Genomic DNA, 25,398 nt, shown 5'->3' on the forward strand with positions numbered 1-25,398 from the left:
CGGGGGGATCTCCTTGTCAGTGAGGAGCAGATTATTTGAGGTTGGAATTCTCCCTTATAGATTTCTCTCACTTCTCCGACCTCTAGCGCCCTTGTCCTTAGGCTCACTCTGAAATTTCTGTTACACTGAATAATGTTCTGAGAGAGAGAAGCATATTCCAAGAGGCATTAACTTCTTCCACATAAAGCTCTAGGGTCTGAATTCAGGTCTCTGTCTGGAGATATTTTTGGCTCTTACAGCTGGGGGAATACCAGTGCCATCTAACTAGTAAAAGCCAGGGGGGTTTACTGCTGCTTAACCGTCTAGAATGCACAGGACACCCCTCTATAACAAAGAAGTGTCCAACCCAAAATATCAATATTGCCAAGGTTGAGAGACCCTGGAACAGACTCCTAGAGCCTTTTCTCTATGTCCCTTCCTTTCCCCGTGCCTTTCCTTTCTTTGTTAAGGCCATGCCTCCTGGTCCTGTGCTAGGCCAGTGTGGCAACTTTGAACCCCAGAATTGCAGCTTTCCTGTCCGGTGGCCAGAGCTGCAGGGGAGGGGGCATGGGCAGAACTGAAGGGACTGCAGATGGACTTTTGGGAAGGAATGCATGTGTGGAATCTGTGGAGAAGAGGGTGTAGGAAGTGTCAGTCCTTGGCCATAGCTGTTGTACCTGGGCTGCTGTTGGCACTGGAGTTACGAAACATCTTTTGATGGATATGTATGTGGTGGTAGAGGACATCATCAACAGTGATATAATTTAAAAGTCTTAGGAAGTTGGAAAATCTGGGGGTTGACTGTAAAAATAGTTTGGGCTATGGTTATTTTTGAAATGAAATCAATTATGAATAATTATCACTTGCCCATGTCATTAAAAATACCATGTTGATTTTTTTGGTAAGTTGTTGTTTTTTTTTTTTTTAATTGCAACTCTAAAATCTGTTCCTGTATTTGCCTTTTTCGTTTGCCAGTAACATGATTGTCAGTTCTCAACTTCAAAAAAAAAAAAAAAAGAGAGAAGCAACATTGTTCCCACCTGGAATCAATTTTCCCCCCTTTTCTATTGGAATGAATCTCATAGTTACAAGGGACCCACACAACCAGAACATTTACCCATAGTCATTTAAGACTGCTGATGAATATAAAGCATAACTCTATTCCTGCAACTTCATGTCAGTGCCTTTTACAATTCTGATCGGTCCCAAAATTACCCTGGCCTTTTCATCACCTAACCAGTGTAATCCCAAGTCTGCCCGTGTTGGAGTTTGTGGCAGAGCAAAGCTTTCTGCACTGGACTGAGGTGCCCCCAAGTCTTCACATTTGCAAGAAAATCACTGCATGATTCTTATCTTCCTGCCAAACCATTGGTTTTGACAAATTATCTGGAAAAAACTGAGGACATTGTTATCTTTAATACATGTGGAACATGTAACTAGCCCCCCCCCAGTCATTTGAATGAAAACTTTGAACTATATCAAATACATTGGATTAAATGTCACATGTCAGGTTCTGATGTTTTCTCTGCCTGATTTATCTCCTTTGCCCTGAAACGTATCTAAGGTGTAGATGGTGCTTGTAGTGCTTGACAGTTCACTTTAAAACAAACTAGAACGTCATGCTACTCTGTCTACCATATTTAATCATGACCAATATGTCATGAATAACTGTCATGATTAAATAACAATTCAATCAGCCACTTGGGGGTGAGCTAACATCATTGGCACATAGAACAAGAAATTCTAGGGGAGCCGTTGTTCCAGATTTGGAGGGATTATTATTGTTAAATCTGCTGTTTATAAGATGCTTAGTTATAGCCCACAGGGGCATGGTGGCAGCTTGATGCTTAGTTTTAATCACAGTATAGCTGTCAGGTGATGCTTTAAAAGACCTTAAGAGATTTGTTCATCTTTATTTTTAAGTATTTCAGATGCACACTTTTTCTGCTCAGACCTCATTTTTATAATATTTCATGGAGTATTTTCTTCAATGAATAGTACTTAATCTTATTGTAGATTAATGTTTCTGATACTATGATTTTTTTTTTCCTTCTAACTTTCCAAAACATGGCAGCCCTCAGAGCAACCTGGTAAAAAAAAAAAAAAAAAAAAAAAAAAAACCTATTGCAGTCAGCTCTAAAACTGTCTCCACTGTGCTTGAGAAACAAAGGCTTTGGAGGAAATCGAAGATAGGCCATCTCTGCTAGGAGAGTCTTTTCCCTCATTATTTCTTGTGCATATGGGTCCTACATTCTGTCTCCTTTTCTGGCCACTCCGGTGGTACATCTGACCAAGCTTATATTCACATCTTAAGCAAAAGCCTTTCAGGCACAGGAGCCTGAGAGTCCACCAACCTCTGGCCTCTACCCAACATTAAGATTTCAACAATTTGAATTGAGGTTCCTAATTTGAGAATTGTGCTAATACATTGATGAAGACACTTTAGCTCATTGAATGTGGATATACAGATGAACTCTGATTTCAGGAAATTTCATCACAGCAACATCTTGAATGATTAATACTGAATCGTTCTGTGTATCTCTAAATGTGCCATAGTGATAATAAACACTGATAAATTGATAAACAGAATCTTCCACAGTGGTTTCTGAAACATAAAATGGCTCCTATTATTAATGCTTCACAGATAATGAATCATCCCTTGTTAATATCTACTATTAGCAGATACTACTAAAATAAGAATACCTACTCTTTGTCTGTAATAACCAGCTCTTTGGAAAAATTACACACTGATTCTTAGGAATTCAAGCTTTTCAGTCTGGCCAAGGCAAAATTCCGCCTCAACAACCAAACAGAATCAAGATGAACTGCAAACCCTGTGAAGATATTTACAAGGCTGGGAGAGCTTTCAGACTATGATGGGGATATGTTTATGCTTAGTTGTGTCCACTAGCTTATTTAACAAGCCTTTGTTAGGCACCTGCTAAATGCTAGGATCTGAAGGAGAAGGAGGAAGTAGACAACAGTGTAAAGTGCAGCTTGTTGGGGGAGGGGATGGGGAGGTGGGCATGAAACAAGATAAAAACTATGAGAAGAATCATTTGAATCTGGTGACCTAACGAGCAGTTTGGAGAGCATGACCGGGGTTAGAAGCAATGTGGAGTGAGTTGAAGTGTGATTGCCAGTTTAGAAAGTAGACCCATTGGAGAAGTCTGATTTTCAAGAGGAGAAAAGAGAATAAAACTATGGCAACTGTAGAGGGGTGGTTCGCTTTGTTGGCGATAGGGTATGTTTGGACAGTGCTTCAGTTTTGATACTTAAAGAGTTTGACGGTGCACAAGAGAAGAAAGAGAACCATATAGTTAGTTTCTAAAACCAGGGCAATCTGGTCTTGTATCAGAGGGAGGTATAAGCCTCCCTTAAAATAGAGCGTGTGGAAGATGGCTGGGCAGGCATGTTTCTAAACTGCAATGCTTTAATATTCAGAAAAAATTGGGGGCTTTGACTTGTAATGAGAATCACAAGTTATTTTCTTTTAATCAAAAGTAATAGCTTACTTTTTATAATACTTTTGAAATGTTCTTTATCTGCCATGTACAGGCTGTTATGCCTCAGAATAATCTCTCATGGTTGTAAAACAGTAACAAATTTTTGAAGGTACTTTATAACAAAAGAATTTTAAAATGGTAAGGACTTTATATGATTGTTCATCTTAACCTCATAATTTGGGGGCCATTTTGCTTCCAACTTATTTTGGATTTTTATGATCCATAGCTAATTTTTCCTCTATGGCTTTTTACTTTCTGATTTTTATTTCCTTCTTTTGTTCAGCAATAGTAATTGCTATTGAATTATTAATTGTAGAAATAAAGCAGAAATAATGTGAAACCAAATCTGGCATAAGTAAAATATTTTTTGGTGTATCATGAAAATTCTCATTTTTTGTTTTGCAGTGTAATAGAGGATAAAGATTATAGACTTAGCCTAATTCCTTGTACATTCTATCATTTGGGACATCTGAGATTTTGAGGAAAGTGTGTTACTTAAGGAAGTCACTTAGTCATTCTAGACCTCATTAATCTTACCTATAAAGTAAGAATAATGCCTGTTTCCAGACTGTCTGTCCCATTTTGCAGAATTATTATGAGGTCCATCCGATATAATGTCTGTAAACATGTGTTGTAAGCTGCAAAATAATTTAAAATATATTATGATCTGAAAAATATTAGATCTCAGGGTCTCCTGCTCAGTTAGAAGCTCCCCTTTGACCTGAAGCTCACGGGAAGAAATGTTCTAGGAAATGAACACAGCCGGCATGGGCCTTTCACTTACCGTTTAAGCATCAGTGACTGGCGTGTCTCTCTGCTGCTCTAGAGCTAACTTAAAAATCTCTAAGAAACCGTCTCTTTTGGGAGGAAAATTACTGTGGCTGGTAAACTGCATATCGCCTGTCCATAGTGTAATGTTTAAAAGTGCCAGCTCAGAAATTTGGCTGTCTTGACTTTAAATCCTAGCCACACCTCTTAGTAGCTAAATGTCTTTGGTAAGTTTAAACTCCCAGTGCCTTTGAACATTTTAACTCAGGAAAACTCAGGTGTTACTAATAGTACTATTTTGGAGAGCAGTTACCTATTAAATGAGATAACAACATAGTGTCTGCCAGTTCTAAGGACTCCACTGATTAGCCTCCATGAGTTAGCTATTATGTGGATGGAATTTACAGTAATATGAATCCATATAGAAAATAATATTTCTTTAAAAAATAATATTTCCTGTAAAATAGTACCTTCAAGGAATTAAATGTTAAATAACTAAGGACTAACCAGATCTTTTCATTTGAGTAGCTTCACCCATGAAATTTTAAACACCTTGGGAGGAACCCTGAATCTCTTTGAATCATTATAATAGCTTACTTTGGGGGAGGGGGGTACCAAATTTATAGCTAATAAGTAATTTCCCACCTGTCTGTAGCCCAGCAGTGATATTAGTGATTCTTTCTTTAACCAAAAAAGATTTCAAAATACTGTATACTATGCTAAATAAATAAATAAATGCAAGCATAGCTCTGCTCTAAAAAGGCTGAAAGCCTGTGGTGCCAAATGGCCACTAGAGGGTGCCGGAGAGCCAGCGACCTAGCCCTTCCTTAAAGGCTGAGCCCTTGCCCCTGTGAGAGGGGTTCAGGAGCTGCCACTAATTTTATCTGTGGAGCTCAGTGATATCATATTTTTTCAGTTCCAGTCACCACTGATCTGAGAGTGGCCCGTCTTCCTTCACAGGAACCAGGGATTGAGCTGGAAGCCTATTCCCCTCCTTTGTAAAACTGTTCACATTTTGAGCCCGTCAAGTTTTCACATCCCCCCTGCCTCTTTCAGGAGAGGTTTGCCCATTCAGAAATCACTTTGGTTACAATTCAGTGGATTTAGGAGGATTTAATTTTATTCCATCCTGTTGCTTACACTTTTGCTGCTTTCAGGTATTCTAGAAGTTAATTTCTTAGTGGGATGTAAGAGATTTTTACAAAATAGTTACCAATTATTCAATACTTGGTCACTCTGCATAGTTAAAAACCCACTGCCTAAAAATCAGTAAGCACTGCCTTCTTTTTTATACTCAGAGCAGAGGTTCGGCAGGGGCTGGGGAAACTTCCACTGCTGCTGACCCAGCAAAACTTACCTAATAGGTGATCTGTCTTCTTTTATTAGTAGTTGGTATAATTCAGGATGACACTCATTAAAGGCCAATAAAAAGCAAAATTTCTGGTGATTGAAAAACCATAGAAAACTAGGAGCTAGCTAACAAAATCTGCAAGTGCCTCGGGATTTTAGCGAGAGTGTCCTCTCCCCTTTCGTTGGACAGCTTGGTCCAGCACATTCGGCTCTTGTGACTGTCAGGTAGGCTGAGCGAATGAAGGCAGTCTACTTAGAAAGCTGTGGAGTGAGGCACCTGGGTGGCTCAGTGGGTTAAAGCCTCTGCCTTCAGCTCAGGTCATGATCCCAGGGTCCTGGGATCGAGTCCCACATCGGGCTCTCTGCTCAGCAGGGACCCTGCTTCCTCCTCTCTCTCTGCTTTTGCCTCTCTGCCTACTTGTGATCTCTGTCTGTCAAATAAATAAATAAAATCTTCAAAAAAAAAAAAAAAAGAAAGCTGTGGAGTGAGTAGGGGTGGGAGGAGGCTTTGTATACACCTCTGAGGAGGGGTCAGTACCTGTTTCATCCCACTGGGTGAGTGGGAGAGATGTGCAGGGTGGACACCCAGGACTGGGGTGAGCCTGCTTGAGACTCACAAGATCATACACTTTGGTTAAAAGAACTATAGCAGGAACAGGTTAATTCACATGGATGTTCGCAACTAAAAGTGGGCTGGATGTCATGGGAACCCGGAAACAGACAGTGTTGTATGGACCAGACTGCAGTTCTTACAATAGTTAAGTCAGTGGGAAGGCAATTCCTTTGTGTACAGTATTTTTCAAAATGACTTCATCTTTTCTGATACCATACCTCTACTCTGAATCTAATAAGACAAGGAAATTTCACTCACAATATTGTATAAGAATGCTTGGTGGGGGGGAGAGGGGGAGAAGGCTTTGGAGAATTCTGGCATCTCTTGGTACCAGGTACTCATCTTTAGGTCTGTTAGGTCATTTATTAAGGATTGGAAGTCACATGATATTGTATGTTAACACAAAATAATGGCAGGGACACCTGGGTTGCTCAGTTATGCATCTGACTTCTGGCTTAGGTCACAATCTCAGGGTTCTGGGATCGAGCCCCATATTGGGCTTCCTACTCAGCCAGGGAGTCTGCTTCTCCCACTGCTCATTCTCTTTTCTCTTTCTCGTAAATAAATAAAATCTTAAAAAAAAAAAAACAATTTCAGAATAATTATCCAATGGATTAGCTACTCTTTGAATAACAGCATATGCCGGTCACTTGTTAAAAACATCTTTTGGAAAGTTCCTCAAGAGCACATTGAATTTAACAGCCATATACTTTTTTGTTACTTTTCCATAGGAGGTAAACCAACAGTATGTCTTTCATTTGATCCGTAATTAAAGATGCATTTTTCCTTTTATCCTTATTAAAACTGAACTTTTTAAGGCTGAGCTGAAATTTCATCCTGAAGAAGAAAATGTTAAGACTTACTAGCAAAGCTACCTCATGTAAATGTATATTATTCAAGCCAGAGCTCACATTCTGATCCCCAAGTTTCCACTAGTGACCACAGTCTCCTGGCTTTCCCAGGAGATGCAGAGTGAGATCAGCCAGCCTTTGTGAAGTCCTTCAGTCTCAGTTCTCTGCCTCTGCTTTCATGTCCGCATTAGTGGTGAGTGCAGTCAGAAAGCAGGTGTTTGGCTCAAGGAAAGATCTTGCCAAAACTCTTGTGCCTCTGAAAGAGGTGCTAGCTTGTTCCAACTCAGTGCTGGAAAGTTCTGGGAACATTTGGGAATGCACTCATTTTACAAGGTGGTATTACAAATACAAGTTTGATGCCATGTTCTCTATTAAATTAGTTGATACCAAAAGCAATTTTTAAAAATCTAATTTGGTGCCTTTCTCAGACAAAAAAAAAAAAAGAAGAAGAAAAAGCTTTCATGGAAAATTCATTTTACTGTAGTCTCTAAGTGTAAAAAAATTAGTTTGCAATAAATTTTTACTCTTAAGCTATTTTGTTTGCAAATGACACTGGCATATTACTTTGTCATCTTACTTTTCAGTTATGCGTATTAGGTTTCTGTCTAAGATGATGACTTACCCCATAAACACTTGTCCTCTCCCTAAACCAGAAGGTTGAAAGTTTGAAACATTTACATTTGTAAGTTGATGCCTCCCCGTAAGACATATTTAAGTTAAATTTGCCAGTTCTATGTATACTTCGTCTCATTTTTTATTTTCTTTTAGATTAATAACATTTATGAACATATTTTAAAACAATTTTTTGTGAAAGGACAAGGGCAGAAGCTGTCAGCTTCAGTTTTATTCAGTTAGTGGTTTTGCTTTTAAGTTTGCATAAGACTGATTATTATTAAAATAGGCAGGAATTTTTAAAAATATTTCATAGGAGCCTTTCTATGCCTTTTCTTTTTCTTTTTCTTTTTTTAAGAGAAGAAGGAAGTGGGGGAGGGGCAGAAAGAGAGAGAATCTTAAGCAGGCTCCACACTCAACACAGAGCCCCAAGCGGGGCTCGATCTCATGACCCTGAGACCATGACTGGAGCCGAAATCAAGATCAGATGCTTAACTGATTGAGCCACCCAGGTGCTAACCCTTTATTCTTTTAAATCCCTGAGTATCTTCATGGGGTTTTAATTGAATTTGTAGATTTGTCCGTTAATGTCTGGGAATTTTAAAATACTGTTTCAGCCACAGATCATGACTGTCTAAGAATAATTATAATAAAATGTTACCTGTTTGGTGAGCTTTTGTTTTCTCAGGCTCATGTGGCAAGTAAGGATGAATAGCTTTGATCAAATTTATTTTTGCTGGGTTCCTGGGTGGCTCAGTTGGTTAAGCATCTGTCTTTGGCTCAGGTCATGACTTCTGGGGTCCCGAGACTTCGGAGTTTGCTTCTCCTTCTGCCCTTCATCCCCACTCTTGCGTTCTCTCTCTCTCAAATAAATAAATAACTTATTTTTTTAAAAAATTTATTTTTGTTCTCTTTTTTAAAACATTTTGCTGTAGTTTGAGTTCATACTGTTTTATAAATAGCTATCAGACCGTGATTGCTAGTCTGTGGTATTTTAAAAGACCTACAGATACAGATGCCTCAAAACAAAAGTATTAGGAATCCTGCTCATTGTAGGTATTGCTTCACTAGTTAAAAAATTACTGCAATCTGAGTTTCATGATTTCTGGTTTTCAGCTGACCTCCCTTTCATTTTAAAACTTTTTATAGATTTGGCAAAGCAAATGTAGCATCTTTATGATACGAAGATGGTCATAATTTGAATCGTCAGAATAAGTATTATGATATTCCCACAGTAGAAAATTGTCTAAGTGGTTATACTTGGTGGTATTAGTGAGAAATCTGTCCTCCCAGAGCACTTCGTTCAATGCACGTTTGCCAAAAGAGTAAACTGTGGTATTTATTATCATTTTGAAGAACTTTTTCTTGACAGAAGCCATTTTTCTAGAACAAAATTAGTCAAAATCTGCAATTTGGAGCATGAGACTGCCTGGTAGTGGAATGAATGAAATACGCCGGAAAATAGCCTGATTTTCCCTGATACTTTTTATTCTTTACTTAAATTTTAAGTGCTCCCACTTAATAACACACACACATTTCACACTTTTTTTAAATTTATTTTTTATTTTCAGCATAACAGTATTCATTATTTTTGCATCACACCCAGTGCTCCATGCAATCCGTGCCCTCTACCTGGTACCCCGACCTCCCACCCCCCACCCCTTCAAAACCCTCAGATTGTTTTTCAGAGTCCATAGTCTCTCATGGTTCACCTCCCCTTCCAATTTCCCCCAACTCCCTTCTCCTCTCCATCTCCCCTTGTCCTCCATGCTATTTGTTATGCTCCACAAATAAGTGAAACCATATGATAATTGACTCTCTCTGCTTGACTTATTTCACTCAGCATAATCTCTTCCAGTCCCGTCCATGTTGCTACAAAAGTTGGGTATTCGTCCTTTCTGATGGAGGCATAATACTCCATAGTGTATATGGACCACATCTTCCTTATCCATTCATCCGTTGAAGGGCATCTTGGTTCTTTCCACAGTTTGGCGACCGTGGCCATTGCTGCTATAAACATCAAGGTACAGATGGCCCTTCTTTTCATGACATCTGTATCTTTGGGGTAAATACCCAGGAGTGCAATTGCAGGGTCATAGGGAAGTTCTATTTTTAATTTCTTGAGGAATCTCCACACTGTTCTCCAAAGAGACTGCACCAACTTGCATTCCCACCAGCAGTGTAAGAGGGTTCCCCTTTCTCCACATCCCCTCCAACACATGTTGTTTCCTGTCTTGCTAATTTTGGAGATTCAAATTAAAACCACATTGAGATATCACCTTACACACTTTTTTTTTAAAGAGTTATCTGCTATGTGCCACAATGTTGAAAGGAACTTTTCCTGTTGCCACACATTAACCCTGGAGGCCCTAGCAGGAGACTGCAGTATCCCATATTCTGAGGAGAGCCACCAACAACTGAAACCAGACACCTTTCTCCAGAGTTTACTAAGAATGCCACCATCTTTCTTTCAGTTAGTAAATATTTACTAGGTACCTGTTGTAGGGAATATTCTAGGCACTTGGCTAGCTCTTGGCAAAAGTTCCTTTCCTTATGGAATTCATAATCTGGTGGCCTAGTGGAAGAAGAAGGTAGCTCTCTTGTTGCTTAGAGTAAAGTTGGGTGTGGCGGGATGTCTTCCAGAAAGCCTGTCACGGAAATGTAGGCAAGGGAGGCTGGCATCTACTCTCCCAGCCAGCGGCTTGCCGAGCTAGTTGAACCTGCAAACCGAGCACTGTGCCGCTAGAGCCGAGCTCGTGAGCAAGTGCCTGGGAGTCTGAGGATAGACAGAAGGAAAAGGTGTCTGAAAAAAAAGAAAAAGAGAGAGATGATGTCTGTTTTTCTCCCAGAGAGTTGTGTAGGTAGGAGATTTAACAGGTAGAGCCAAGGCCTGCGGGGTAACCGAGGGCTATGGTGGAGTGTGCTAGGAGGGAGGAGACTAGGGAACCTCTCCCCTTGGGTCCCAGGGTGTAGAGAACAGACATCATAATACTGTCAAGGGGACTTCCAGGCCAGAGGAGACAATACGCCATCCAGAGAGCTGCCCCCGCTCCAAGAGGTGTGAGCACCAGAGTAACAACAGCACCACATCAGGCAGTCCACACACACACCCCTTCTGCACAGACCACAAGTAATCCAGCAAACCAGAGCAGGACGGAAACCTCCTGCCTCTGACAAGTAACCATGTCCATCACAGGGTCCTGGTTTCCTTCCTAGCTCCCAGCACCAGAGGAGCTGGACCTTAAAAAGAGGTGGGGAGAAGGTACTAGATGCAAACAGCATCTCTTCCCACTGCAGCCCTCTTGGTTTCTCTCTGCAAGATCATACCGAGGGAAGGGACAAAGTTTATAATTCGTCTGGACTTTTAACTAAAAGTGACCAGAAATCAGTGAGATCCGCCCAAGATTCCTTAAGTGATGTGTCAGGGAAATTTGGCATAGCACAGCTGAAAGAGTATGACTGGAGAAAAATGAAACTCTTTTAAGTTTATATAATAGTTACACAAAGACGTGACTGCCCAATAAGCTAGTTACAGATATATTTTAGGAACTGTCTTTCAAATGTTTATTATGTTTCATAACTAGTCATTTAGTTCATTTTTAAAGAAACAGAGTATATAAACAAAGTTAATCACTTAACTTGTTCATCTCATTTATAGCTTTATCAGTGTTTTAAAATATTCCAAGTATTTATCAGAATCATTGAGCGAAGACTCATCTTCCCCTAATAGATCTAGAAAGATTTAATTAGTAGTTTGGTTTTTGAGTTACTCGGATCTTGTTGTGTTGGGCCTAGAATTTTAGAGCTGCTTACAATGTAGCAGAGCTATGCATGAATTAACTTTTTCCTGATATTTTTAGCAGGCAGAACTACTACTAGAAACTGAAAAGCATAAAGGGAATGGGTGTTTCACTGCTGTTGAGGAATGCAACTAAAATTTCATCATTCCTTTTCCCATATGGATGGCTCAGATTTCTCCAGGTCAGGGTCATGGTGGAAATGCTCCTCAGCCCATAGCTCATCGCTAGATGCAAGCTGAACATGACACCAAAACAACTATGGGACAGTCTGAATGGGCACAAGCCAAGTCTTGCCTTTGAGGCAACGGGGCTGGGAAGGAGGGGTGAGGGGACATGTCTTGTTGGTTTTGTCACGGCTTATCTCTTATTGATTAAATTATAGCACCTGTCCCAGATCGCTATGTAGAAATGTGTTTATTTTGCTAGAGAGCTGATTAAATTAAATGCTTAAACATATATGTGCTTGTTTTATAAGACCAATTGTAGCTAAAATACATTAATAACTTATAAATACTCCACTGGGAGGAAAGATAGTGTTTTTAAAAGCAGTGTGTCCCTATTTTTAATCTATAAACAATCTGTTAGGAACTGTTTTATGTGCTATCTGGATGTTGAAGTGCTTTTAGTTCTTGGAAGACCTAAGAAACAGCTCTCGGTAGGCTTCAGTCCCAATTTATATCAGTGGGTTTGATGTGGTCTGTGAGGACCTGCATGAACACGTCTAGCTGTGTGACCTCCCGTGGATCACTTGCTCTGGGCATCCTGACCTATAAAACAGGGTTGGTAATATCTACCCCATAAGGTAATTGCTAGGATTAAATGACTTAATGCCCAGGACCTAGGACACTGTGTGACACATTGTACATGATCAGTAGTTGGCATCTTTCCCTTCTCCTCCGCTGATATCCACAAGAAATGGTTTTCTCCCTTTTCTTTGGGAATGCAAAGAAAATCGAAATGTCTTAAATTTACTCTAGATGCTCCGAGGTTAAACAGATGCTTCATGGCAGTTTCTAGTTAGAGTCCCAGAATATTTACGGTCATTTAGTCTATCAGCAAAAGACAGGGGCCGCTCAGCTCAAATAACCTTGCATGTAATCCACCATCCAGGTAGGTAAATAGCGTCTATTTTGGGAAGAAGGCCCTGCCAGTAGATTAGTGTTAATGCAGCTTTTAAGGGCATATTTTACAAGGGATTTACAGTGAAGAATTCCATTTTTAGTCTATAGTGTGTCAAGTATCTGAAATTACCACCATCTTCATTGTTTTTGTAAATTATATCTTAAATCTGTATGTATGGTTTTCTTTAACAGACTTCATACTAGTTTAGATTGACTTGAGAGTTCTTTTATTGTCTTCTTCTCAGTCCAGAAACTAAATCAGGAGATGGCTTAATATATTGGTATTTTAACTGTTTTTAACTTTTAAGTGTCCTATCTGTTATCCTTGTTGTTCAGTCTTATGGAAGAAGGCCCCCTACCTGTTTATATGTATATCTAAACTAATCAGTGAACTTGACTTGATTTTTTGCTAGTACCAACCTTGGTGCTTTTCCCACTCCCATTGTTAGCAAAATGAGTGTGGCAACCTCCAAGAACAGTGTTTTGTAAAACCAAACCAGATTTTGTTCAACACAGTAAAAATGTGAGCTCAAATGAAATATTAGGGGGAAAAGGAGTATGTTGCTCCAGGCCACAAACAACTCAAAACAGTCTGAGGCACGCACTGGTAAATCTTACAAAATGCTATAGGCAATTCAGCATCAAAATTGCCATAGAAAATTATTGTTGTTAGCCATTCTGTTGATAGTTCATATTGTTAGAATTGCTAGCAGATGGGAAAATAGATGAGTCAGGATACAGTATTAACAATCCATATTTTTTTAATCACAAGCCACTAATAAGGTCTGCAGCATCTGTGAGATTTATTTAAACAGTTGCTAGGAAGAGTTTGTTTTCCCAGTAAACACAGCAAACCTTTTACAGGATTTTCTTGATTGACTCTTTGACTAAATGTGTTAACTTTAACATATCAGACCACTTTCTTCATTGTGATGGTGTCTGGCTTACTTTGACAGACTGATTATACCAGCCACTCGTGGACCCATTCAATCTTAAATGTTATCACATTTATGCATTTAAAAACTTCATAATCTTGTTTCTGCTACTTTTTGAGAGTAAGACTTTTTAAAAAGTCTCGTGTAGTTAGGACTACTTTTGACAAAAAAAAAATGTGAAAATCTAAGTATTTTCTTCCAAGAGCTTTTAAGACAATGTTATTTTAGAAAGTAATTTGCTTTTATCGCTTAAATGTGATATTTTAGGTTTTTATAGTAGATTGGATATATAAACTTTCAGAAAGTTCTAATGTTAGCGGCAACTCTTCCTGATCAGTAATTAGCAGTTTTTCAATACTTGTCACAGGGTTCGGAAATAATTCTAATGGCTAAAAGTATGACCTGTCAAAATTATCAGTTTATAACATTTAGTCTTATTTTCCATCTCCTCATGTCACTGAGTTGTTTATGCTGCTATTTTGTCCAAGAGCTAGTAAGTAAGTTATTAATTTGTATCTCTTTTATTTGGGTTTTCTTTTTTCTTTTTAAGGACTACTGAGAGATATAATTTTTTGGATATTGACCTATAATCTTCTTACTCCTGGATGAAATGTGTAATCCAGGACAATTATTAAGAAAATGGGCTGCACATTCAAACTGTTGCTTATGTACCAAACTATACCAAGTTTCAAACAAATGTTGACTTCTACTGAAAAGTAGTTTTGACTTTTTCATTTAACTTACAAACAATTCATCCATCTACTCATCTATCTAATTATTTTTGTTTAAAAGTTGAGGTTTTTATTTAAAGGCTTTCACTGTTTTAAACAAACTTTTTATAAGAGCGGGGAAATCCTAGTCTACCAACGGTCCTGAAACGTAAAGAGGATGGTAATTCTACCTCTGGCTAAATTTCTGCAGTTTATTTCATTCTAAAAAACTACTCTCTAAAAATGTCATCTGTAGGATTTTCCCTTCACTGTGGCCTTCATAGCTGAATACTTAAAAACCATTTTTCCTTACAGCTCTCCTTTTGAAGACCCTAGAAATTTCTTAGCAGCACACCCTCACTATTCATGATGACTCAACATTTAGAACACTCTGGGAGTGCTAGATTAAAAATATTAAACTTGGTATAATGAAAAGAATGCATTGATCTCAATCGAGGTCAGGTCATATCGTATCTCTGCCATCAACCAGGAGTGTAATTTTGAGCAACCTAGCTCCCATTTTCTCAGCCAAAACAAGAAAGCCGGAGTAGATCATCTCTGAGGTTTGCTTTTGCAGTAAGATTCAGTGAGGTTTACCTCATAACCCAGCATTGTAGTTTCTGCTCCTGTTAAACAACACTTGGCTAGTATGTGATGTTTAATAATCCCAGATACCAGTGTGTTTCTCTGAGGCCCCTGTGTGATTCAATTTACCTGACCTCAGTTTAAACTCTTTTTATGGAAATTGATATTATTCTGTGCCCTTAGGATGCCTTGCCCCCTGGTATTTGTCATTTCAAATGTCCAAGAAAAGCAAAACTTCTTGTGAATAGAAAAACATTGCCTCAGGTCGTAAAACCATATTGTTCGGATGCTCATCTCCATTTCTGGACTGTGTATTTGAAGAAGTTCTGTCTTTGCTTTCAAACCCTTCCTCTTCCTGCACCTCAGCTCACTGAGTCACTTAATCAGGTCCCACATCTTTGACGTCTCAAAGAATTGTCAGACTCTACAATATTCTTTCAGAATGTTAAGACCTGAAAATTTAACAACCATTGTTAGTTGTACGAGTTCTGTGTTATCATTAAATTCAAAACCAAATTTCATTAAATAGAATTAGCCTAGAGCATCTTAAAAGCCATTTCTGGATGGATTATTCATTTTTGCACATTTGTTCACATACAGTAAAAACCACAACGTATGCATATCCTAAAATTCTCTTTACTGACTTCACTTCTGGAACTCTCAACTGACAAATGGAGACCCATACTTGATATTCCAACTCTGGTTTACTCTGCATTTATTTTGGACTTAGTCATCTGGCAGATGGCTTTGGTAGTGTAGCTACTTCATGTTCCTTGTATTGTAGAAAGATGGTTCGTAAGTAACATTACTTCCCTATATTTAAAAAGATATAAATTCAATTTAATTTACCACAAGCTCTGTTGATCCATACACGTAAAAATTCTGAAGTGATTTCCCTTCCTTTTTATGAAGATTTTCAAGAAACCTAATTTTAGTGAATGAAACTTTTGTCACGATGATATTGGTAATAATTCAGGAAGCTTAACTTTTCCTTCTAATATTATCCTCATTAGCCCCCTAAATTGTTTTAATTTTGATTAGTATTTTATAAGGGTGATAGTGGCATTGTTTAATATTATAGGGCCATTTTTATCATTGTGTGTGTCCATAAAATGTTATCTGATTTGCGACCCTATCTACTACTAAGCCGTTGAGCAGTTCTGCTCTCCCAAGAGATTGGAAAAGCTGCTTCTGCCCACATTTTCCTCCCCAAATCATTTTCATATCTGTGGGAGGCTCAATAGCTACAGAAATACAGAGTGCTAAATATATGTTATTAGGGCTTAATCATGAGTCAAAACCCAGCCAGAAAATCATGTCTATAAATCATACCCACTGTATAAAAAGTGGAAAGTTCTACCAGTTAACCTCACTTTTTTTTTTTTTTTTTTTTGGTCTAGGTGCTACCAAAATCTAGTTATTTAGAAATCTGCTGGCATTCCTCTTCTGTTAACAAAAAGAGAAGAGCCTCTGATCACAAAAGCTAACATTTGGGGATGATTTTCTATTGGATACCATAGTTAGATCATAAGATCAAGGAGAAAACCTTCATAATCTTACCCTCATCAAGGGCTTCAGTTACAGCCTAAATGCTGATGATTCCCCAAATCTGTACCTTTATTCTCTTTCCTGAGCTTCAAAACTCCAAATTATAATCCATATCTGATGTCCCCACCTTGATGCTTTATCTCTCAAACTCAACAAGACTAAATATGATTTACTCCACTACCTTATTAATGAGAACAATCTCCACCTCACCACCATAGCTTGAAGCCAGAATCACCCTAGCCCTTCCTTCTTCCTGATTTTTCTTAATCAGTCGTTCAACAAAGAAAGCCCTATCAGTTCTACTTCCAGCTCTCTCAGATCCCTCCCTTCTTCTCAGTCTCCACTTCCTTTTTCCTGGTCCAGTCCTCACCCTCTCTCTAGACAGTTGCAGTGACCTGCTCACAGGCCTTCCTGCCTCCATTTCCCCCCCATGCTAATCCATTTTCTATACCTGCTGTTGGATATATTTTTCTACCTCACATATGGTTATATCACCAGTTATATTCAAAACTATCTAGCATTTCTTTCTTGGCTACAGAAAGTCTGTAGCAATGTGCCTAAGGCCCTTAGCAGTCTGATCTCTGCTCTCCTTCCTGTCTCTTTTCCTGGTGCGCCTCACCTCCCAGTGGCCACCTGCGGTCTCTGAGGATGCCAGACATTTGTGCACCTTACACCTTTCTACTCATGCTGCTTCCACTGTCCCCTGTCCTATTGCCCATCTTCTCAGCGTCCCCATCCTATGGTGCATTAGCCGTGCATGGACCTCTTTCCAGCTAGATTGCAAAGTCCTTGTGGGCAGTAGAGTGTTTGTTTATCTCTGAATCCGCACTGCTTGGTCCAGAAAAAAGAATAAATATTTTAATAAGTGAGTGTTCTGGAGTTCTCGGACAGCCCACCTGAAAACATAACTATATATGTTTGTTATATAGGTGTCCAATTTCCTGTAACCTTGATCTTATAGAGCCACAAATCTGAAATCATATTAAAAACAAAAAACAAGTATTACAAGCTTTAGCACTAAAACCATGTTCTGTCTTTTCTGAAATAGTCTGAAGCTTTCATTAATGTATTTATTCTTATTTAGTGTAATGCCTTATAAGATTAATTGCTTTTCTAGTTCCCAGCAGGCAAACAAGTTTTCAGTAAAGGGAGAATGACATATGTCTAATGAAGGCCATGAAAAGGAGCTGACAGCTTTCTCTCAAATGAAGATAAAAAGCCAAAAAGGAGAGAGAAAATTAGCACACAGCACAGATTAGTGATAGAAACTAATAATGGTGATTTATCATCAAAGGAAGGTTGCTTTAGGTCCTGGGTCCTCTGCTTTAGAAGGCAACATATTTGTAAAGTACTTTATAAGGATTTTCTTTTCAAAATGGGTGAAATGAAGTTTTCAATCACTTAAAAAACTAAGATTTAGGTACTTCACGAATTTACTTAATTGAAACGCCTAATTCCCTAACAATGCCAGGTAACGGTTCTCCAACATCACAGACCTGTTTGTCACAAATTTTACATATTGAAAATATAAAAGTCTATTAGAAGAGGGAAACTTGTCTTCTGAGTAGCTTCTTTCTCAGTCCACTACTGTAATATAATATTTATAAACTGTTGGTAATTTGCCCCAGTAAAGTAGCATACGATATTTACAGGAATATCTTAATGTAAAAATTGTTTGCTTTGTTTTGTAATTTTTCCTAATCTTAGAGTAACCCATTCCTTTGAGTCATTTTTTTCTGTATTTCTGTTAACCCACCCTCACGCCATGATATTTAGTGCTACAGTACTGTTTCATAGTTCCTTTTTTTTTCTTTTTTTTAAGATTTTATTTATTTATTTGACAGACAGAGATCACAAGTAGGCAGAGAGGCAGGCAGAGAGAGAGGGAGGAAGCAGGCTTCCTGCTGAGCAGAGAGACGGATTCGGGGCTCAATCCCAGGACCCTGAGATCATGACCTGAGCCGAAGGCAGAGGCTTAACCCACTTAGCCACCCAGGCGCCCCACTGTTTTATAGTTACTAAGTGTGTGTACAGTCTCTAAAGTTTAAATAATTTTTGGGATGTCTGGCATGGAGACATGAAACTCTTGCATAAAAATCAATTATGAAATAATAAATGGCTCTAGAATCAATCAAATACTAAATTGTGTTGTTTAAATTATAAATGCCATATAGAAGTTCAGAGATGGGAAGATTAGCGTGGGCTAAAAAAAAAGACAAAGTGAAACTGGAACTTATGCAGACAGCACTCAGGCGTGTCTTTCTTGGGGAAACATAGCCGTGTGTTTTCTGTATTGGCCCTTCATCTCACTGTCACCTGTTCATACAGTTCAGAAAGTTCCAAGGCCCCCTGTTGGCTTATTCTTTATCCCCCAGTGATTTGAACAGATTTGACCACATAATAGATATATGATTAATACTTGGATTAAAATTAATGAAGAAAGAATAGAACACAGTGCATTGTGTATATACGTAACGCGTATAATGGTACGCTATCCTAAGCTAGCTCCTGTCCATGATAGGGCATAGTTTACATATATACACACCAGAACTTCTCATCCACCAAAGCAAGTGGTGCTCACTTTCAGAGTCCCGTCCTGGGAGCCCACATACTCCTTCCCGTGACACTGTCCTGCCTGTATTTTTGGAAATCCTCTTTTGAATTTCCTTCAGAGTCTGGGACTCGTTCTTTTTAGTATACTCAGTGGTGACAGATCTTTTTCAATTGAGAATGGATTTGATTTTTAGAACCAAGAGTGACTGAAGGCCAGGTAAGTTGAGTAAAATGGAGAATCAACCCGAAAAGTACTATTTTGGAGTACTATTAAAATCGACATGTTGACTCTAAAGTAATGAGAGCATTTTCTGATTTGGCTCATAAAAGAACGGAAGTTTCCTTATTTAATCAAAAAAAAAACTGCAAGTTTTATCATATTAAAATCAAGCCTGGGGTGCCTGGGTGGCTCAGTGGGTTAAGCCGCTGCCTTCGGCTCAGGTCATGATCTCAGGGTCCTGGGATCGAGTCCCACATCGGGCTCTCTGCTCCGCAGGGAGTCTGCTTCCTCCCTCTCTCTCTGCCTGCCTCTCTGCCTACTTGTGATCTCCCTCTCTGTCAAATAAATAAATAAATAATCTTTTTTTTAAAAAAAAAATAAATAAATAAATAAAAATAAAATAAAATCAAGCCTGAATTCTTCTCATAGAATTTTCCTGCTCTGGAGCAGATTGTGACTCCCTGCATTCCAAACCCTGCTCTGCCCAGCTCAGAACCCCACCAGCCCCTGGATCTGCAGTGACCTTACTGCTTCCTCAGAATGGTGGTGCTTCCTCCCCAGGGCCTTGCTTATTGCTCTGAGATACCCCCTTTTGCACAGACCAACATGGTGCCTGCTCCTTAAAGGAAATCTGCTCTCCATTGAATTTATAGTGAGGCTTCTCTTTTTTGGTTGGGAATCTGTTTTTTTTAAAAAACACCAAAAAATGGTGGCTGTTCTCCTCAGGAAAGTGTACACATGAATGTGCCTGTGAGAAGCTTCTCAGTGGGTTTGAAAACCTCTCACTGTAATCCGTAGTGCCTGTGGTAGGGGCTTGTGGCTGTCGCTGAGTGTTTCTAGTTCCCAATCTTACCCTTCTGACACTTTGGGAGTTTCTTAGGGCAGGGAGCTCAGCGGGCTTCTTAGCTCTTCTTACAGTACTTACCAAGATGCTGAGTATGTAATAACATTCTGTAAATCACTGGTTTTACGTGTTTTTAAACAACCCACCTGCTGCCATTGATTTAATAGTATCTGAAGAAGACAGAGTTTTAGATTTTTTTTTAAGATTAATAGATAAAAGCCCAAGTATTAGCTTATATATTTCAGGGCATCCTAAAATATGTTTCTAGAGAGATAATCCATATCTTGCTATTATGACATATGAATAATTATGGTAAAGCTCAGGATGCCAGAGATCCCATTAGGTGGAATGGCTCTCATCCCCCGTATCTGAGAGGCTTCCCTCACAGAAAACCCGTGATGGCTTGCAGAAGGCAGCAGAACTGAACTAAATCATTATGGTCAAACTATATATCATTTAGTCTGATCTTATCATTATTGTCAAACTAGAATGTATATGGTGAAAATTTGGTAGGCAGTTTATCTTCCAACTGGCCAAGCCCATGTCAGAATTTATAGAGCACTGTTTACATCAGGCTTGGGATATTTTGAATCACAGGTTCAGAACCTTAAGGTATCAAAATGTTTGAGACAGAAGTATTCTAGATCATTTAATTTTCTGATTAACCCACGTACTTCAAATTTAAGCATTTGGCAAAATGCGGGATAGAATGGTTAATTTAACGTGATTCAATCTCATCGCATTCTTGGGTGACTCTGCAAGTGTTCACAATTATGGTGGTACCCAGAGCTGGCAAAGATGTGAGAGATTAGAGTGAAATATATCTGGAACATATCCTGAACGTCTGTGTGTTGGCGCTGGTGGATTGGTCTTTCTGTCTTTAAAAAAAAAAAAAAATACTTTCATCAGCTTATTTTTTTCATTTGCTCTTTCCTAAAAGCAGAGTTGGGTTTTGTTTTGTTTTGTTTTGTTTTCATTGCTTTTGTTGCAAGATAACTCAAGGTTCTTATAAGGTGTTGTGGCTTCTTGGTTCTTCAGGGAAGGAATTCCTGTTTTAATTGTGGAACTGCATTTCAGAGATGATGGAAAGAGTTTGCTGAAATATTCATACTAAAGCCTGTTAGGTTTTAAGCTATTGTAGATCATTTTATTATGTTGATGTCTTCATTTTTTTTTCTGTTTCTAGTTAAAAAATCTAAGTTTAGAAGAACTACAGATGCGGTTAAAAGCACTAGACCCCATGATGGAACGAGAGATAGAAGAACTTCGTCAAAGATACACTGCGAAGAGACAACCCATTCTGGATGCAATGGATGCGAAGAAAAGAAGGCAGCAAAACTTTTGAGTCTCACTTCTCCTCTCTTTGTTTCTTTAACTATTCTGGAGACCAAGAAACCACTAAGAATTGAAGGAATATTATTATTATTGTTTTTTTTAAATCCCTAAGATTTGTGCTCTACAGCTAGGCAGCAGTCCAGAACTGATGATGGTACTTACCTAGTCAATTCCCAAAAGGCAGAATTTACAACTGTAGCCACTATGTTTTCATTTTTAAATAATGAAAACAACAGACATGTATTCCTCTTAGATCTGTCAGCTGCATACCAGCGCTAACAGTGTGTCCTACGACAAACGCTGTGTTTAGAGACCTTGGAAATCTGAAGCTATTGTTTAATTGTACAGCACTGAAGGGCTTTATGTTACAATATTCTTTATTCTTATTTCTAGTAGCTTATTTATTGTATCCCCAGGTAAGCTTATTTATTTATGCTGTTTTACTTTGTTTTGTTTTTAAGGACAAGATCAGGATAGCTTTGGTGAAGGGAGGGGCGTATTAATAGATGATAATGTACAGCCAAATTATACTTTCAGCAGGGAGCTATGGGGTACATTCCTTGATTTCCAGGATAGTTTTCTAGTAGAAACAAAGCAATAATAGCAATAGCACCCAAATGGGCCAGATATTTTTTTATACTGAAGCAATAATTCCATTTTTACCTTCAGAAATTTTGTTTAATGTTTTTATTGATGTTTGGTACAAATAGAACTATATATATTTACGTCACACAGAGCTATAATGTTTGAAACCAAAGAAATCAATGGAACCTTTGCACCAAAAATGTGCAGTAAATATTTTAAAAGAAATAAATCTTTAAGACAAATGTAATTTGTTAATATTGTTTCGTGTTGCATGGATAAGTCTGATAGCTGAACTGTATCAAACTGTAATAAGCTCATCAAATTTATTTCTGTGAAAATGTGCTCAATCGTCACAGGACTTTTGTGTTGATTTCATTGATTTCCTGGGAATGGGTAAACATCATGTGCCTGACAATAACAAAATAGCAAAAACATTTGTACTGAACTGTGTAAGCCTTGGGGACTGAAAAAAAAAAAAGATTAAAACCATTAAAAAGAAGCTCATTTCTAAGCTGAATGAACGTTTGTGTGATTGAACTGGGACCAGTCAGTTCCTAAGCTGCACACATATGGCCATCTTGACACTGTTTGTTCTTTTGTGTGTTTAATTACTATGTGTAAATCATAAAGACAAATAAATTTTACTGTGCCACCCAGCACATCTCATCTCTATGTCTTTTTTTAAAAACTCACCGCCTGGATTCTTTTTCTGGCACGAAGGTATGTTAGGACAGGCTGGCCAGTGCAGGCATTACAAAAGTGAACGTCAGTGGCTCAGAGTAACACAGGTGATAGGTGATTTCTCCCTGGGGATCCGCCCATCCCATGACCGGGAGCTACCCTGCCTCCCTACCCACTCTCAGGACCGTCACCATGTGCAACACTGGTGGTCACCACAGCAAGGGGAGGAGGCCAACGAGTCTCACACGAGCTCCAGCCTACTGTGACACCTGTCAGGGGGCCACAGCCAGTAGTCGGAGCTACTCACATGACCACCCTAATTTCAAGGGAGCGAGGAAATGCAACCTTACTGCGCACCCGGCGGGCAGCAAGAAAAGGAAGATGCCAGCAGGTTCACAAGGACCGCCAGGGAAGGTGGAGGTCTCTGGAAAGTTTCAGTTCCATTTTAAAATGACAATTGCACCCCTGGCCTGCCTTGGAGTAATACTTCTCTCTGCTCTGTTGAGTCCTTACAAATAGTAAATTGTGTAGTTGGATAGGAATTATAAGATTGTTAAAGCAGGGGGGTGCCTGGGTGGCTTAGTGGGTTCAAGCCTCTGCTCAGGTCATGATCTCAGAGTCCTGGGATCGAGCCCCGCATCGGGCTCTCTGCTCAGCAGGAAGCCTGCTTCTCCCTCTCTGTGCCTACCTCTCTGCCTACTTGTGATCTCTGTCAAATAAATAAATAAAATCTTAAAAAAAAAATTGTTAAAGCAGCGGTGAGTATTGGAAAGTTTCTAAAGATCGTTAACAATGAAGACTGAACTTACAATATATGCTTCAGCTACATCCTTACGTAGTCTACTTGGCACAGCAGACTGAGTCAGTCAACGCAATCACCCGACCCCTTTTTTCCCCTTTCTTAAGTGTTTTTCTTTTCAGTAACCTGTCTAACACCTTGCCTGATTTGATGGAATCAAATGGCTGACTTGCTATCATCCAAGTAAAACCACCTACATGAAATGTCAAGAAACCTATGAAGATGATTTTTCTCCAGTTTGCTAAATTAGAAAATTTATGCAAATTAATTCAATGAGGCCTGTTAACCACTCTTACTAATTCAGTCTCAACAAGAATCCTCCTTTTAATAGTAAACACTGAATGTTCCAATCACATTGTAATTTGTATGTATGTATAGATTTTATACCCTGTTGTTATTTTTATTCTTTATACACACACACACACACACACATATATATATTTAAGAGAATTAAGAACAGTGAGCATATTTTTATTTTAGAGCCTCAGGAAGCTCCAGAATATTTTAGGATGATCTGTTCCAAAATTCTTCCAGTTTTCTCAGTCCCTTCCCCCCACCAACCAAATAAAAAGGAACTTATGGTGAGTTCTGAAAAACCAAAAGCCATGAAAGAATGCTTTGAGTCTAGGTAAGCCTTGATTAGTCATGATGCCGAGGAAAAGAGTTTTCTAGTTATTTTAATGAGTTTAAGAAGAAGCCTCTTATTATCTTAACCTTGGCTTCTGAGAACATTCCAAAAATAGGTAAGTGTACTTTCTGCACACCCCCGTCCTTTCATAAATGCAGAATTGTAAATGTAATTGTAGCTAATGAGTGAGGATTCTGTCTTGCTGAAAAGCCAGCATCATTGTATATGTTGTCCTGTAGAGAGAAAGTTTTTTTCTTTGATTTAGATGACTCATTTCTACAGACTTAGAATACAGCTTAGCTTATTTTAGCAATAATATTTTTATGTTCAGAATATGAGCTCATTTGGCGAATATACATTGGAGAAGGAAATGTTTTTATCTAAATGGATTTCAAAATAATATCTATTATTTGGGACACTTCTATTTGTCGGACACCATGCTAAACAACCTAACATGTATCACTTACATGCTTTTGCATTTCTTTCCTTTCCTTATTTACTGAATCACATCCCCAAGGTTTAAAAAATCACTCTCTACTCACTGAAGGATATGTAGCTTCTCTAGCGGAAATTATATAATACATTAATAAGATGTTTTTAACTTAGTTGCAGGAAATCTTTTCAAATTACTGACACATTAGCTTTCAGTGGGAATGCTATTTTGGTTTCCTATCCTGTATGTTAAAGATTAATGATTAAATCCTGAAAATAGTAATGATACAACACTCTAAATAGAGCATCCTTTAAAAAAAATAATTGGAGTTACATTGCATTACTAAATCATTATCAGGCATAGGCATTTAATTAGGTATTTCATCAAAATGCTATTTTGGGGTACAAGCTACTTTTTTGGTCCCAAAGCCCAAGAATCAGGGGTCTAAAGAGAGAACCACTCTTCTTTGCTTTTTGAGTAATTTGATGAGACTCGAGTTATATACCTTAGTTGGCTACTCTGGGGATTGGTAGCTTGTCTTCCAGAGAGTCGGCCAACTTCTCCCTGTTCCATGTCCACAAAGAATACCCAAACCTTAACCAGCCACTTCCTGAGTCATGAAAAGACCCCAAGAGAGAAAGCAAATGACCAGCTCAATTCTTCTACCAGTCTTGGAAAAACAACTTCAAGGCCATGCTCTTCTCATACTGGATCTTATCAGTAGCCAGACTTCCTGGCACCTTCCCCCCCCCACCACTTGATTTAGCTCTTTAAATTAAGATTCTGAATTTTGGGGTCGCTCGTCTACCTGCAGAAATTTGCCTACCCAGTTAGGAATGAACTCCGCCTCTTGGCATTCAGGACCTGCATTGTGCCCCAGCTGACATGACCTCATCTTGTGTTATTGCCTTATTTGAGCCCTTTCTTTCACCAAACCAAACT

The 25,398-nt window shown here is 38.7% G+C and overlaps 1 protein-coding gene across 1 annotated transcript in view; it reads left to right on the plus strand.

Annotated features, from left to right (window-relative positions):
- STK3 (serine/threonine kinase 3) overlaps positions 1-22,574 on the plus strand; it is a 283,945-nt gene extending 261,371 nt beyond the window's left edge. The window contains exon 11 of the mRNA XM_044245221.1: positions 21,182-22,574. Within this exon, the coding sequence (XP_044101156.1) occupies positions 21,182-21,340 (159 nt within the window). The 3' untranslated portion in view covers positions 21,341-22,574. The remainder of the gene's footprint in view (positions 1-21,181) is intronic.
- The last annotated feature ends 2,824 nt before the right edge of the window (positions 22,575-25,398 follow it).

The sequence above is a fragment of the Neovison vison genome, chromosome 4, assembly GCF_020171115.1.
Source record: "Neovison vison isolate M4711 chromosome 4, ASM_NN_V1, whole genome shotgun sequence".
In the NCBI taxonomy this organism is placed as follows: Eukaryota; Metazoa; Chordata; class Mammalia; order Carnivora; family Mustelidae; genus Neogale; species Neogale vison.